At 42.9% G+C, this 14668-nt stretch overlaps 1 protein-coding gene across 1 annotated transcript in view; it reads left to right on the forward strand.

The window, feature by feature from the left end:
* Positions 1–1937: 1937 nt before the first annotated feature.
* LOC308360941 (uncharacterized protein) overlaps positions 1938–14668 on the forward strand; it is a gene marked incomplete at both ends in the record, with an annotated part of 16448 nt that continues 3717 nt past the window's right edge. The window contains 14 exons of the mRNA XM_080833120.1: positions 1938–2525; positions 3000–3095; positions 3322–3555; positions 3776–3935; positions 4039–4146; positions 5561–5617; positions 7457–7979; positions 9759–9856; positions 12203–12792; positions 13313–13408; positions 13641–13874; positions 14095–14254; positions 14358–14390; positions 14648–14668. The exon at positions 14648–14668 is cut by the window's right edge and continues 39 nt beyond it. Of these exons, the coding sequence (XP_080689246.1) occupies positions 1938–2525; positions 3000–3095; positions 3322–3555; positions 3776–3935; positions 4039–4146; positions 5561–5617; positions 7457–7979; positions 9759–9856; positions 12203–12792; positions 13313–13408; positions 13641–13874; positions 14095–14254; positions 14358–14390; positions 14648–14668 (2998 nt within the window). The remainder of the gene's footprint in view (positions 2526–2999; positions 3096–3321; positions 3556–3775; positions 3936–4038; positions 4147–5560; positions 5618–7456; positions 7980–9758; positions 9857–12202; positions 12793–13312; positions 13409–13640; positions 13875–14094; positions 14255–14357; positions 14391–14647) is intronic.

A 14668-nucleotide genomic window follows, 5' to 3' on the forward strand; every position in this document is an offset into this window, starting at 1 on the left:
AAACATGCATATAAAACTAAATTCTGCCCAGATATTTAGCCTTACTTCGATCGCTCTTGCATAGCGACCAAGATGTTTTCTGCCGGGTTTCCGTTGAGCAGCGCGGAGAACAGGCTTCGTGGAATGTCCCTGGGCCTTCTGCTTCTTCTCGTCAGATGAAGCCCTCGGACGGCCTGGAGGTCGTCAGTGGAGAAGGAGATGAATGGATGTTCGTCGACGTTGAATGGATGAGAAGGGAGCCGGTCGCCTCGCTCGTATTCAAACAAAACTGCTGGGCTGCAGTATATAGTACTATCGATATAAACTCAGGTTGCAACTAAACGATTTCAAATAGTTTGGAACTTTGATCAGAAGTTCTGAAGGCTATGATTCGTCGTGTCGTCCTTTGTCCTGAAGAAGAATTCTTTAGCGGGTTTGGTATCTCTATTTTGAATGGTAGTTCGATGAAAGACCAATGCAGAGAGACTGAATTTGAGGCTTGCCGCTGTTTATGGGGAAAACGCGTCATTCTTTTTATCACCTTTGCCGTGACCATACAGAGCATGAGAAGAGTAGATAAGGGAATTGAAGAGATAAGGGAACTCTGGGTAATGAAGTCTGTAGAGTAATGTAGTCTATAGTGTGACCACCTACACTGATCTAACAGCTGGGCCTGAGAATCTCTGATCTTGGGAACAACAACAGACTGAAGCCATTCCCCCATCTCTGGACCCCAGCTATTACAATATCTATTACAATTACTCCTCCTCTTCCTCTTCCTCCTCATCCTCCTCTTCCTACTTCTCCTCTTCCTCCCCCTCCTCTTCCTTCTCCTCCTCTTCCTCTCTTCCTTCCTGTTGAAACACTATAGAGATGGGGAATGATGCTGTTTCTACTGTGTGTTGGTGTCAATGCCTCACTATAGAGATGGGGAATGATGCTGTTTCTACTGTGTGTTGGTGTCAATGCCTCACTATAGAGATGGGGAATGATGCTGTTTCTACTGTGTGTTGGTGTCAATGCCTCACTATAGAGATGGGGAATGATGCTGTTTCTACTGTGTGTTGGTGTCAATGCCTCACTATAGAGATGGGGAATGATGCTGTTTCTACTGTGTGTTGGTGTCAATGCCTCACTATAGAGATGGGGAATGATGCTGTTTCTACTGTGTGTTGGTGTCAATGCCTCACTATAGAGATGGGGAATGATGCTGTTTCTACTGTGTGTTGGTGTCAATGCCTCACTATAGAGATGGGGAATGATGCTGTTTCTACTGTGTGTTGGTGTCAATGCCTCACTATAGAGATGGGGAATGATGCTGTTTCTACTGTGTGTTGGTGTCAATGCCTCACTATAGAGATGGGGAATGATGCTGTTTCTACTGTGTGTTGGTGTCAATGCCTCACTGTAAAATGGGGAATGATGCTGTTTCTACTGTGTGTTGGTGTCAATGCCTCACTATAGAGATGGGGAATGATGCTGTTTCTACTGTGTGTTGGTGTCAATGCCTCACTATAGAGATGGGGAATGATGCTGTTTTTACTGTGTGTTGGTGTCAATGCCTCACTATTTCAAATTAAAACTGCTAAATGATTTTAAGACACAATTGCACATCCAAACAGCCAGTTCTCAGGCCCACTGCAGATGAAGTTCTCTCATGAACACCATGTCACACCAAGCACTGGGTTGATTCTTCAGGTATACCAGCTATACACTCCCTCTCTCTCTCCCTCCACCTTTCTCTCTCTCTCCCTCCCTCCCTCCCTCTTCCTCTCTCTGTCTTTCTCACTCACCCACACACACACTCACAAAGACGCACAATCTCAAACAATCTGACTGACTCCTCCTCAACAGTGTGGCAACAACATCTCTGCCACTCCTCCTTACAATAAAACACATGAACCAGGAACTGAACTCTCACACTGTTATCTCCCTGTGTGTGATCGTGGCCCTGACAAATGGCGGAAGCTTCGACCCAAAGAGAGGATTCTTTCACTTGTTCAGTTTGTCTTGATCTACTAAAGGATCCAGTTACTGTTCCATGTGGACACACTTATTGTCTTGGCTGTATTAAAGGTTGCTGGGATCAGGAAGATGGTAAAGGCATCTACAGCTGCCCCCAGTGCAGACAGACATTTAGACCAAGACCTGTTCTCAGTAGAAACATTCTGATTGCTGAAATGGTGGAGGAATTTAGGAAGACCAGGATCCAAACTGATGTTCCTGCTCACTGCTATGCTGGACCTGGGGATGTGGAGTGTGACGTCTGCACTGGGAGAAAACTCAAAGCTGTGAAGTCCTGTCTGGATTGTCTGTTGTCTTACTGTCAATCTCACTTCAAAGCTCACAATGACCTGAACCCCGGAAGAAAACACTCAGTCATTGATGCCACAGGCCAGCTACAGGAGAGGATCTGCTCTCATCATAAAAAGGTTTTTGAAATATTTTGTCGAACCGATCAGAGTTTTATCTGCTATCTGTGTAAGATGTCCAAACATAAAGGCCATGAAACAGTCTCAGCTGCAGCAGAACGGACAGACAAACAGGTCAGTACTGGAGTTACATGTGTGTCCGACATTTCTATGAGGGCTCTTATACGTAGTAACTGTGAATGTAATACTATAACTAAAAGAAAACTATCTCACCAGTCTTTAAGTACGGCAGTTTCTACAATGACTTTGCACATTAGAGAAAGGAATAATGTTTATTAGGTGCAAGGTCCAGTGAAACATTAACCTGTGGGCTTCAAAGTGAACATATTCTTACCTCGTAAAATAATGTTCTGTTCTGTTCTAAAGGTCGAGAGCTTTGCCAAGTGTTTTTGCTGTTAAATACCAGTGGCTTTATCTTTTTTTTCACTTGAAGATGATAGCGTCTACTTTAATGGTTCACTTAATCTTTTAAAAAGAATAAAATGTACTTAAAGGTTTTTGCTTATAAATGTTGAGTTGCCATGTGTGGTGTTTGATCATCATTGTTGTAAACAATCCACCAATGAAAAGAAGCTGTTTTTTAACCAGAGGCAGTTGGGGCAGACCCAGAGGAGATTCCAGCAGAGAATCCAGGAGAGAGAGAAGGAGCTGCAGGAGCTGAGGAAGGCTGTGGAGACTCTCAAGGTGAGTACTGACCACATAAGACTGGCTCAGCCATAGCTTGTTATTTGTGTCATCACCGTTATGCTGCCATCTCTACATGAAACAGACCATCACAGAAAGACATGGTTTGGCAGGATTTACCCTTGGTCATTTGATCAAGAAGAGCCAGTCACAGCAGAGTGAGTTTGCTCCTTCACTTATCTCTGTGTGTCTCCTGTCCCCCTCCTCTTTGTGTGTCTCCTAACAGAGCTCTGCACAGACAGCAGTGGAGGACAGTGAGAGGATCTTCACTGAGATAATCCACTCCATTGAGAGAAGGCGCTATGAGGTGAAAGAGCTGATCAGAGCTAAGGAGAAGGCTGAGGTGAGTCGGGCTGAAGGACTCCTGAAGCGACTGGAGCAGGAGATTGCTGAGCTGAAGAGGAGAGATGCTGAACTGGAGCAGCTTTCACACACAGAGGATCACATCCATTTCCTCAAGGTGACAACATTTGAAATAAAGCATCCATGTGGGTTTGAAAGAGGAAAACTGCATAATTTCAAAATATTTTAATGTAAAGTAATTCAAATACCTAAACACATGAGTGCATATACACTAAACCAACTGAATTCACCCATCATGTCTGCAGCCTTTGGGGAAACACAGACCTGGCTGAATATTCAGGTGGTCTGCCTCACCATATATGTATTTCTCTCTGTAGAATGTCCTGTCAATCAGAGACTCTCCTCGCTCTAAAGACTTACCCAGCGTGACCTTCAACCAAAGCTTCTCTTTGGAGGCTGTGAAGAAATCTGTCTCTGGACTGAAGGTGCAGCTGGATGACATCTTCAGGCAGGAAGTAGTCAGGATATCTGCAGCAGGTGGATAAACATGTAGAACTCAAAGATGAATTCCTTATTTCACAGTTTGAGAAAACAAGGATCCCACTTATTTATTAATGTTGTATTCTGTATCTCTCAACAGTAACGAATATCCAGATCATCAAGTCTTTAGAATGTGAGTCTGTCCTAGATGCTGATCCTGAGCTTCCAGTCAGAAGAACACACAGTAATGAGAAGCTGCCACCATCAAGTAAGTCATTACTATTAGTTTACCACAGAACATTTAGCATAGAGTTGTCTTGAAGCATAGAGCTGAATTTCATATTTGACTATTATTTTTGGTATTACAATATGTAGTTAGCAATGCAACACTAAGCTATGTAAAAATAGAGGATACAGCAACACATAACATATGCATTTTGCAATGCTTCAAATTGTTTGTAATTGTAAAAAACTGTAAAGAGAAAATGTCTTCAGTCACAACTACATCACACTGGCTCAATTCAATGCAAATGCTGTTCTGTACCCCTTTTGGTTGGTAACAAGGCTGCAAACAAACAAAATAAAGCATAAAACTGAACATAATTTCTGCAAACTATGAGAATAATCTGTCTTACTTCAAGTGTATTCATTTGTCTGATGAATACTGCATCTTTCCATCAACAATGATCAAAATGTCATCCAGTTTTGAAGTGAACTGTTCTGAGCAGAGAATCTAAATGTCTGCAAAATGGCTTTAGTTGTACAGACATTGACTGAGACAGGTATCCATGAATTTCAGAAGAAGTGGCCATTGAATACATTTTGTATCAAAGCAATGAAAAGTATCCAAAGTCTAGCTCACTTGTGAATGTGTTTAGTATTTTGAAAAGTGGACATGGTATTGACACAAGTGTGAAAATTAGTGCTGTCAAACGATTAAAATATTTAATCGCGATTAATCAAATTTTTGTCATAGTTAACACAAAATTAATCGCGATTAAATGAATCAAAATTAATCGCGATCACAAATTGTATCTATTCTAAATGCCCCTTCAATAATTTTTTTTCCATCATTTTTATTTTATTTTAATGCTGTTATCAACATGGAAAAGTGGATTGGCTTGCTTTAAGCAATGTTTTATTTTATTGAAAAACAATATTGCCAAACAGGGCGGTACAAAATAAAATTATAAAGTGCACATTTAAGATAAACATGGACTCAGCCTATAGTGCAGTTAAACCATGGCTTAATATTTTTTGCTGCCAGCTGCCTGTTGACATTTTCAGACAACAGTGAAGCTCGCTTCTTTTGCACAACACAACTTTTAAAGGTAAACTTTCTATTCAGAAGCTTTTTATCATCCATTTCGCTGTATCGCGCTCATAATTCACTCAAACGTGACGTAAGCCTACTACAACGTTTGGGAGGGCAAAATAACGTTAATCTAAAAAAAAAAAATAATAATAATAATTAATTTTTTTTTTTTACATCGCGTTAATCGCGTTTTAACGTTGTTAAAATGGGTTTGCGTTAACGCCGTTAATAACGCATTAAACTGACAGCACTAGTGAAAATGATTGTAGAAATCTTGGTCTAATTGAGATAATGAAATTATGAATCTTTTTATGAATTCCCTTCTCTCTCAGTTTGATGGGCTGTAATGTGATGTTTTCTCTCTCAGTGTCTAAAGTCCAGGCTGTTTTACCTGAGCCAGTGACCAGAGAGGAGTTCTCACAGTGTAAGTTGGACATAAGGACATGCAAGCTATCACACACACACACACACACACACATGCACACACTGGGATACACTCACGTGCATAGAATCATGATCAAATTAGCAAACCCACATACAAACTCAAACATTCATGTAAACATGCATAACATCACACACAGCGACACACACACACACACACACACACACACACACACACACACACACACACACACACACACACACACACACACACACACACACACACACACACACACACACAAACACACAATTAAATTGTATTTATATAGTGCGTAAACGACATTATTGTCTCAACACGCTTAACAGAGTCCAGGACCTGAACCCCTCAAAGAAAGCACAATGGCCACAGGGGAAAAAACTCCCTGTTAATCAGGAAGGAAACTTAAGCAGCTTCTGGGAGAGGAGGACTGGCAGGGGGAGGGGCTTGTGGCAGGGGGAGGAGAAGGGGAGGGGCTTGTGGCAGAAGGGGGTAAAAGGGGAAGGGGATAAGGGGAGGGGCTTGTGGCAGAATGGGATGGGGATATGGGAGGGGCTTGTGGCAGACGGGGAGGGGGAGACGGGGAGGTGCTTGTTGCAGAAGGGGAGGGTAATGGGAGTGGCTTCTGGCATAAGGGGTGTGAATGGGAGGGGCTTGTGACAAAAGGGGAGGGGGGACAATCAGATCCATGGCAGATTAAATCATACACGTATCAGGATGAGCATGCTAGCATACATGTGGTAAATGTACACAATACATTCCAACATAACATGGTATGTACATGATACATACAAAATGGATATTGGAAAAGGTGAGGAGAGAGCATTCAAGTATTAAAGAATAACTTAGTGGGTACACAGTGTGTGTGTGTGTATGTATGTGTGTGTAGAACAGCTTAGTGGGTATACTGTGTGCGTGTGTGTAGAACAGCTTAGTGGGTATACTGTGTGCATGTGTGTAGAACAGCTTAGTGGGTATACAGTGTGTGTGTGTATGTATGTGTAGAACAGCTTAGTGGGTATACTGTGTGTGTGTGTGTAGAACAGCTGTGTGGGTATACAGAGTGTGTGTGTGTGTGTGTGTGTAGAACAGCTTAGTGGGTACACAGTGTGTGTGTGTGTGTGTGTGTGTGTGTGTGTGTGTGTGTGTGTGTGTGTGTAGAACAGCTTAGTGGGTATACTGTGTGTGTGTGTGTAGAACAGCTTAGTGGGTATACAGTGCGTGTGTGTGTGTGTGTGTGTGTGAGTGTGTGTGTGTGTAGAACAGCTTAGTGGGTATACAGTGTGTGTGTGTGTGTGTGTGTGTAGAACAGCTTAGTCGGTATACAGTGTGTGTGTGTGTAGAACAGTGTAGTGGGTATAGAGTGTGTGTGTGTGTGTGTGTGTGTGTGTGTGTAGAACAGCTTAGTGGGTATACAGTGTGTGTGTGTGTAGAACAGCTTAGTGGGTATACTGTGTCCTCGTAGGGTAACTATTAGAAGGGTAAGTAGAGAACAGATCCTCCCTGCTTTTGAATAAACAGCCACTGGAACGTTTACACACTCACATATATAAAAAAAACTCCATTTACAAACATGCATACACACACACTCTCATTCACACATACACACACACACACACACACACACACACACACACACACTCAGGCAAAACCACACTCACGTTTGAATACAGACATTCACACATGTACAACTGCGCAAACATATACAGAATCACACACACAAAAACAAATCTCACTTATATGTGACACATTCCCTCACAGAAAAAATCTCATCCCCCACACACACACACACACACACCTAACACATATAAAGACCTAAGTTTGTCCTGTCTTCTCCTCCATCAGACTCCTGTCACTTCACACTGGATCCAATCACAGCACACAGAAACCTCTGTCTGTCTGAGGGGAACAGGAGGGTGGAGATGAGAGATGGGCTCCAGTCATATCCTGATCATCCAGAGAGATTTGATGAGTGGGAGCAGGTGCTGTGTAGAGAGGGCGTGTCTGGACGCTGCTACTGGGAGGTTGAGTGGAGTGGAGGGTTTGTTTCTATATCAGTCTCATATAAAAGCATCAGCAGGAGAGGAGGGGGTGGTGAGTGTGTGTTTGGATGTAATGATCAGTCCTGGAGACTGGGCCTCAGCAGTAGCAGCTCCTATTTCTGTCACAATAATAAAGGCACTACACTCCCTCTAGTGGCCAGCTCCAGAATAGGAGTGTATGTGGATCACAGGGCAGGAACTCTGGCCTTCTACAGCATCTCTGACACAATGACCCTCCTGCACAGAGTCCAGACCACATTCACTCACACACTCTACCCTGGGTTTGGGTTTGATTTTTTGTGTCCTGGATCATCAGTGAAGCTGCTGTGACTGACATCTACAGATGCTGAATCCAGACTTCACCCAGCCTCTCTACCCTGGGTTTAGGATTAGACATGAGATCACCAGTGAAGCTGTTGTGACTCTGGGGTGACCCCAAATATTGGCAGGTGTACCACCCTGGTGTGGTGGTGGTCTGGGAAGATTACAATGCTCTGCAGACCACATCTGAGGCCAAACTTAGAATTTATTTACAACCCAAAGTTGGGATGATAAATAAAATGCAAATAAAAACAGAAATAAAAAAATTGTGTTTGGAGGTAATGATCAGTCCTGGAGTCTGGCCCTCAGCAGCAGCAGCTCCTCTTTCTATCACAATAATAAACACACTACACTCCCTCTAGTGGCCAGCTCCAGAATAGGAGTGTATGTGGATCACAGGGCAGGAACTCTGGCCTTCTACAGCATCTCAGACACAATGACCCTCCTGCACAGAGTCCAGACCACATTCACTCACACACTCTACCCTGGGTTTAGTCTTTATGATTCTGGATCATAAGTGAAGCTGCTGTGACTGACATTTCTAGATGCTGAACGCACATACATCTCACACATCACATCATTTAACACATCACTCACAGGTAAGGATCTAGCAGCTGGGCCTGAGAATCTTTGATCTTGGGGACAACAACAGACTGAAGCCATTCCCCCATCTCTGGACCCCAGCTATTACAATATCTGTACCTCTAGACCTCTGCTGTAACACATGCAGTATCACCACAGCAGACATTAGTCATTGTGTGTGAAAGGTTTTGATGAGCTCTGTGTTGCATAACCTCACTCTCCCAAGTGTTTAGTCCCTCTGTTATTGCATACATGTTCTGATATCTGGTTTTATATGACAACCACAATATTATGTATTCCTCCAACAATTGACCCCCAATGAAATGTGTTCCTTGTTTTCTTTATTAATACCATTGGAATGAGACCAGTTTGATATGAAATGTTTCTGCACAAATTAATAAAGAGTTATAGACTAGCATTGAACATACTCTTTTTCTTGGTGTGTGTGTGTGTGTGTGTGTGTGTGTGTGTGTCAGTGATGTATATAGTAGGTATTTTTGTTAAATGTATTGAAATTCCCTTGTCTGGGCAAAATGAAAAGTCATTGTGGACCTTCTCGAAATACAGTGGTGTGATGAACATGGAGCATTTTTGGAAAAACGAGTGTCATGTAAGGTCAAGCAGAGAGGCCTGTTTTTAGAGACGAGTGTCATGTAAGGTCAAGCAGAGAGGCCTGTTTTTAGAGACCAGTGACATGTAAGGTCAAGCAGAGAGGCCTCTGTGCAGAGACCAGTGTCATATAAGGTCAAGCAGAGAGGCCTGTGATTAGAGACCAGTGTCATGTAAGGTCAAGCAGAGAGGCCTGTTTTTAGAGACCAGTGTCATGTAAGGTCAAGCAGAGAGGCCTGTTTTTAGAGACCAGTGACATGTAAGGTCAAGCAGAGAGGCCTGTTTTTAGAGACCAGTGTCATGTAAGGTCAAGCAGAGAGGCCTGTTTTTAGAGACCAGTGTCATGTAAGGTCAAGCAGAGAGGCCTGTTTTTAGAGACGAGTCATGTAAGGTCAAGCATTGGGCGGAGGTTTGCATTCTCTGAATGCTCCCATTCTTGTTTATTCTGTGTCTGCTTATACCTCGGTCCACTCACAGCTGAAGACAGGGGGGGGGGGGGGGGGGCATTTTGGATTGACGCTGGAAAGGACTTTGGTCCCAAACCTGCCATTGGTTAACACTAAATTGGCTACAAATGGTGGTTTTACTTTAAGCAACGAATCCTCATGTGAAACCATGCTCTCCCCCTTGGTGCACACCATTGTAGAGAATAAACCTCGTTCCATGATGGAAAACCATCCTCTTGGCATTGGTACGTTCCATTTACCTGATGGAGAACAATCCTCTTGCCGTTGGTGCATTCTATTTACCAGATGGAGAACCATTCTCTTGCCGTTGGTACGTTCCAGTTACCTCTGAAGTCAGAACTCGGAGCTGGAGTCGTTCCAGTACCAGAACAGACATACCTTGTGTGTGTTTGTGTGATAGCATTACGTATTTGCCAAAAGCATGTTTATGATCTCTCTATTTTGTTCTTGCGTGAATATTGGCCTGTCCTCCTATCAAGTTTATTTGATACATTTTGTTTTCTTTTTCTATTTTCCTCCTGCTTCAGGTCTTCCTCGTCCTGTACTTCCACCTTGACCTCAGCCTCATGGCATGGCCTCGGCCTCTTCCTCCTTCTCCTCCTCTGTGGATTCCCCCTCTCACCCTCACTCTTCTTCTTCTGACTCCTTCCATTTTGGTGTGAAGACAGATGACAGTTACTCATCTGCTGCATTTCTATAGTGCTTACTGTAAACCTGTTTGTTGTGTCTACAATTTAGCAATCATGTGTTTAGGCACTTGATGGCTATGTTTATTTGACCGGCTCAGGTGTGGTAATTTGGCAGTCAGTGTTTTGGAATTGCAAGGAAGTGACCTCTTGATATACGTCTTTGTCTAAAGCATAAAAAATGTGTTTAGTGCTTTGCAAATCACTTGTGTGTATGGTTTCGCAAAAAGTGGGATGTTTAAATGTGCTTTTAGTTGTGCAGATCTGAGCCGTTGTTTTGCTCCTTGAGTGAAGGTTTTGATAATTGTGTTACATATTTGATTTTAGTGTGTATTCGATTGTAAAAAACTGTAAACAAGAACTATATTCTGAAAAATTGTTCTGAGAAAATACCTGCATATGAATAACACTATTGCCAAATAAAAAAAACCTGTATATAATAATATTGTCTGACTGCAGTCTGTTCTTAGTTGTACATTTCTTTTGAGTATAAAATATTTGACTGTCCTAAAGTGTGTGTTGTTCATAGTGTACCATGTGTACTGTGCTGATCACAGAAAGGCTAAGCTGCTACAGGTAGCACACATAGCATAGCATCTTCCTAGTGTACCGTGTGTACTGTGCTAATCACAGGAAGGCTAAGATGCTACAGGTAGCACACATAGCATTAGCATCTTCATAGTGTACCATGTGTACTGTGCTAATCACAGGAAGGCTAAGATGCTACAGGTAGCACACATAGCATTAGCATCTTCATAGTGTACCGTGTGTACTGTGCTAATCACAGGAAGGCTGTAATGCTACAGGTAGCATACATAGCATTAGCATCTTTATAGGGCTAGTTAAACCACAAACTAAAACATATTTTAATGGTTGAAAGATACATTGACATTAACGCCTGACTGTGCAAATCAGATCCTGTGTAATGTGTCCAAAAAGGTGCCAGATATGTGAAGAATATGTGGGGATACACTGACTCTCCACCACAGCTACGTATATGTGAGTGTGGTGACGAGGCTCTGAGCATAAACACACACACACACACACACACACACACACACACCTGTCACAATGAGACAGCTACTGGACAGTTGATCCGAGGGATTAGATTAGATTAAAGGTTTTTATTGCACAGAAATGCAGTTACAGAAAAATACTCTGAAGTGCTTCAGAAGTATCCCTGAGAGATGGGTACAGGTCATTGGGGATTACACAAGCAGAGGATCAGACAGAGTTACAGTGGTAGAGACCATATGAATCAGAGATCATGAAGACACAGGGCTGATCCAGGATCAGACAGACATAGTTACAGTGGTAGAGACCATATGAATCAGACAGACAGAGTTACAGTGGTAGAGACCATATGAATCAGACAGACAGAGTTACAGTGGTAGAGACCATATGAATCAGAGATCATGAAGACACTGGGCTGATCCAGGATCACACAGACATAGTTACAGTGGTAGAGACCATATGAATCAGAGATCATGAAGACACTTTGCTGATCCAGGATCAGACAGACAGAGTTACAGTGGTAGAGACAATATGAATCAGAGATCATGAAGACACTGGGCTGATACAGGACCAGACAGACATAGTTACAGTGGTAGAGACCATATGAGTCATAGGACGAGAAGAGGGGAGGGGAGGTGAGGTGCCGACTGGATATGGCATCATGGGTTTCTCTCTCTCTCTCCCTCTTCCTCTCTCACTCTCTCTCTCTCTCTCTTTCTCACTCACCCACACACACTCACAAAGACGCACAATCTCAAATAATCTGAATGACTCCTCCTCATCTCTGCCACTCCTCCTTACAATAAAACACATGAACCAGAAACTGAACTCTCACACTGTTATCTCCCTGTGTGTGATCGTGGCTCTGAGAAATGGCGGAAGCTTCGACCCAAAGAGAGGATTCTTTCACTTGTTCAGTTTGTCTGGATCTATTAAAGGATCCAGTAACTGTTCCATGTGGACACACTTATTGTCTTGGGTGTATTAAAGGTTGCTGGGATCAGGAAGATGGTAAAGGCATCTACAGCTGCCCCCAGTGCAGACAGACATTTAGACCAAGACCTGTTCTCAGTAGAAACATTCTGATTGCTGAAATGGTGGAGGAATTTAGGAAGACCAGGATCCAAACTGATGTTCCTGCTCACTGCTATGCTGGACCTGGAGATGTGGAGTGTGACGTCTGCACTGGGAGAAAACTCAAAGCTGTGAAGTCCTGTCTGGATTGTCTGTTGTCTTACTGTCAATCTCACTTCAAAGCTCACAATGACCTGAACCCAGGAAGAAAACACTCAGTGATTGATGCCACAGGCCAGCTACAGGAGAGGATCTGCTCTCGTCACAAGAAGGTTTTTGAAATATTTTGTCGAACCGATCAGAGTTGGATCTGCTATCTGTGTACGATGGACGAACATAAAGGCCATGACACAGTCTCAGCTGCAGCAGAACGGACAGACAAACAGGTCAGTACTGGAGCTACATGTGTGTCCGACATTTCTATGAGGGCTTTTGTACTAACTGTAAATGTAATACTATAACTACAAGAGCATTATCTCATCTGTCTTTAAGTCTGGCTGTTACCGCAATATCTTTGCACATTAGAGAAAGGAAGAATCAGGAAATGTTTATTAGGTGCAAGGTCCAGTTTTGAGTAAAAACAGTGAAACATTAACCTGTCGGCTTCAAAGTGAACATATTCTTACCTCGTAAAATAATGTTCTGTTCTGTTCTAAAGGTTGAGAGCCAGCTTTGCCAAGTGTTTTTGCTGTTAAATACCAGAGCTCCTCTTGAACTTAGCACATGACTTTATCCTGATTTTCACTTGAAGATGATAGCGTCTACTTCAATGGTTCACTTACTCTTTTAAAAAGAATAAAATGTACTGAAAGGTTTTTGCTTATAAATGTTGAGTTGCCATGTGTGGTGTTTGATCATCATTGTTGTAAACAATCCACCGATGAAAAGAAGCTGTTTTTCAAACAGAGGCAGTTGGGGCAGACCCAGAGGAGATTCCAGCAGAGAATCCAGGGGAGAGAGAAGGAGCTGCAGGAGCTGAGGAAGGCTGTGAAGACTCTCAAGGTGAGAACTGACCACATAAGACAACAGTTGGCTCAGCCATAGCTTGTTATTTATGTCATCACCATTATGCTGCCATCTCTACATGAAACAGACCACCACAGAAAGACATGGTTTGGCAGGATTTACCCTTGGTCATTTGATCAAGAAGAGCCAGTCACACCAGAGTGAGTTTACTCCTTCACTTATATCTGTGTGTCTCCTGTCCCCCTCCTCTTTGTGTGTCTCCTAACAGAGCTCTGCACAGATAGCAGTGGAGGACAGTGAGAGGATCTTCACTGAGATGATCCGCTCCATTGAGAGAAGGTGCTCTGAGGTGAAAGAGCTGATCAGAGATCAGGAGAAGGCTGAGGTGAGTCGGGCTGAAGGACTCCTGAAGCGACTGGAGCAGGAGATTGCTGAGCTGAAGAGGAGAGATGCTGAACTGGAGCAGCTTTCACACACAGAGGATCACATCCATTTCCTCAAGGTGACAGAATTTGAAATAAAGCATCCATCTGGGTTTGAAAGAGGAAAAATGCATAATTTCTAAATATTTTAATGTAAAGTGATTCAAATACCTGAACACATGAGTGCATATACACTAAACCAGCTGAATTCACCCATCATGTCTGCAGCCTTTGGGGGAACACAGACCTGTCTGAATATTCAGGTGGTCTGCCTCACCATTTATGTATTTCTCTCTGTAGAATGTCCTGTCAATCAGAGACTCTCCTCGCTCTAAAGACTTACCCAGCGTGACCTTCAACCAAAGCTTCTCTTTGGAGGCTGTGAAGGAATCTGTCTCTAGAATGAAGGAGCGGCTGGATGACATCTTCAGGCAGGAAGTAGTCAGGATATCTGCAGCAGGTGGATAAACATGTAGAACTCAAAGATTAATTCCTTATTTCACAGTTTGAGAAAACAAGGATCCCACTTATTTATTAATGTATTTTTCTCTATCTATCAACAGTAACGAATATCCAGATCATCCAGTCTTTAGCATGTGAGTCTCTCTCTCTCTCTCTCTCTCTCTCTCTCTCTCTCTCTCTCTCTCTCTCTCTCTCTCTCTCTCTCTCTCTCTCTCTCTCTCTTTCTCTCTCTCTCTGAAATCTTTTCACGGGTTAGTCACAGTTGAAACATTAAAGAAAACAAAACACAGAAGATGAAGCTGACTAAAACTATATGGTGTTTGAAAATAAGTGTGTGAGTCTGGTCTTCAGATCCTGGGTGAATGAGTGTCTCTCTGTGTTGGGATCCCAGATGCTGGTCCTGAGCTCCCAG

Source organism: Sprattus sprattus (genome assembly GCF_963457725.1).
Source record: "Sprattus sprattus genome assembly, chromosome: 2".
Lineage (NCBI taxonomy): Eukaryota > Metazoa > Chordata > Actinopteri > Clupeiformes > Clupeidae > Sprattus > Sprattus sprattus.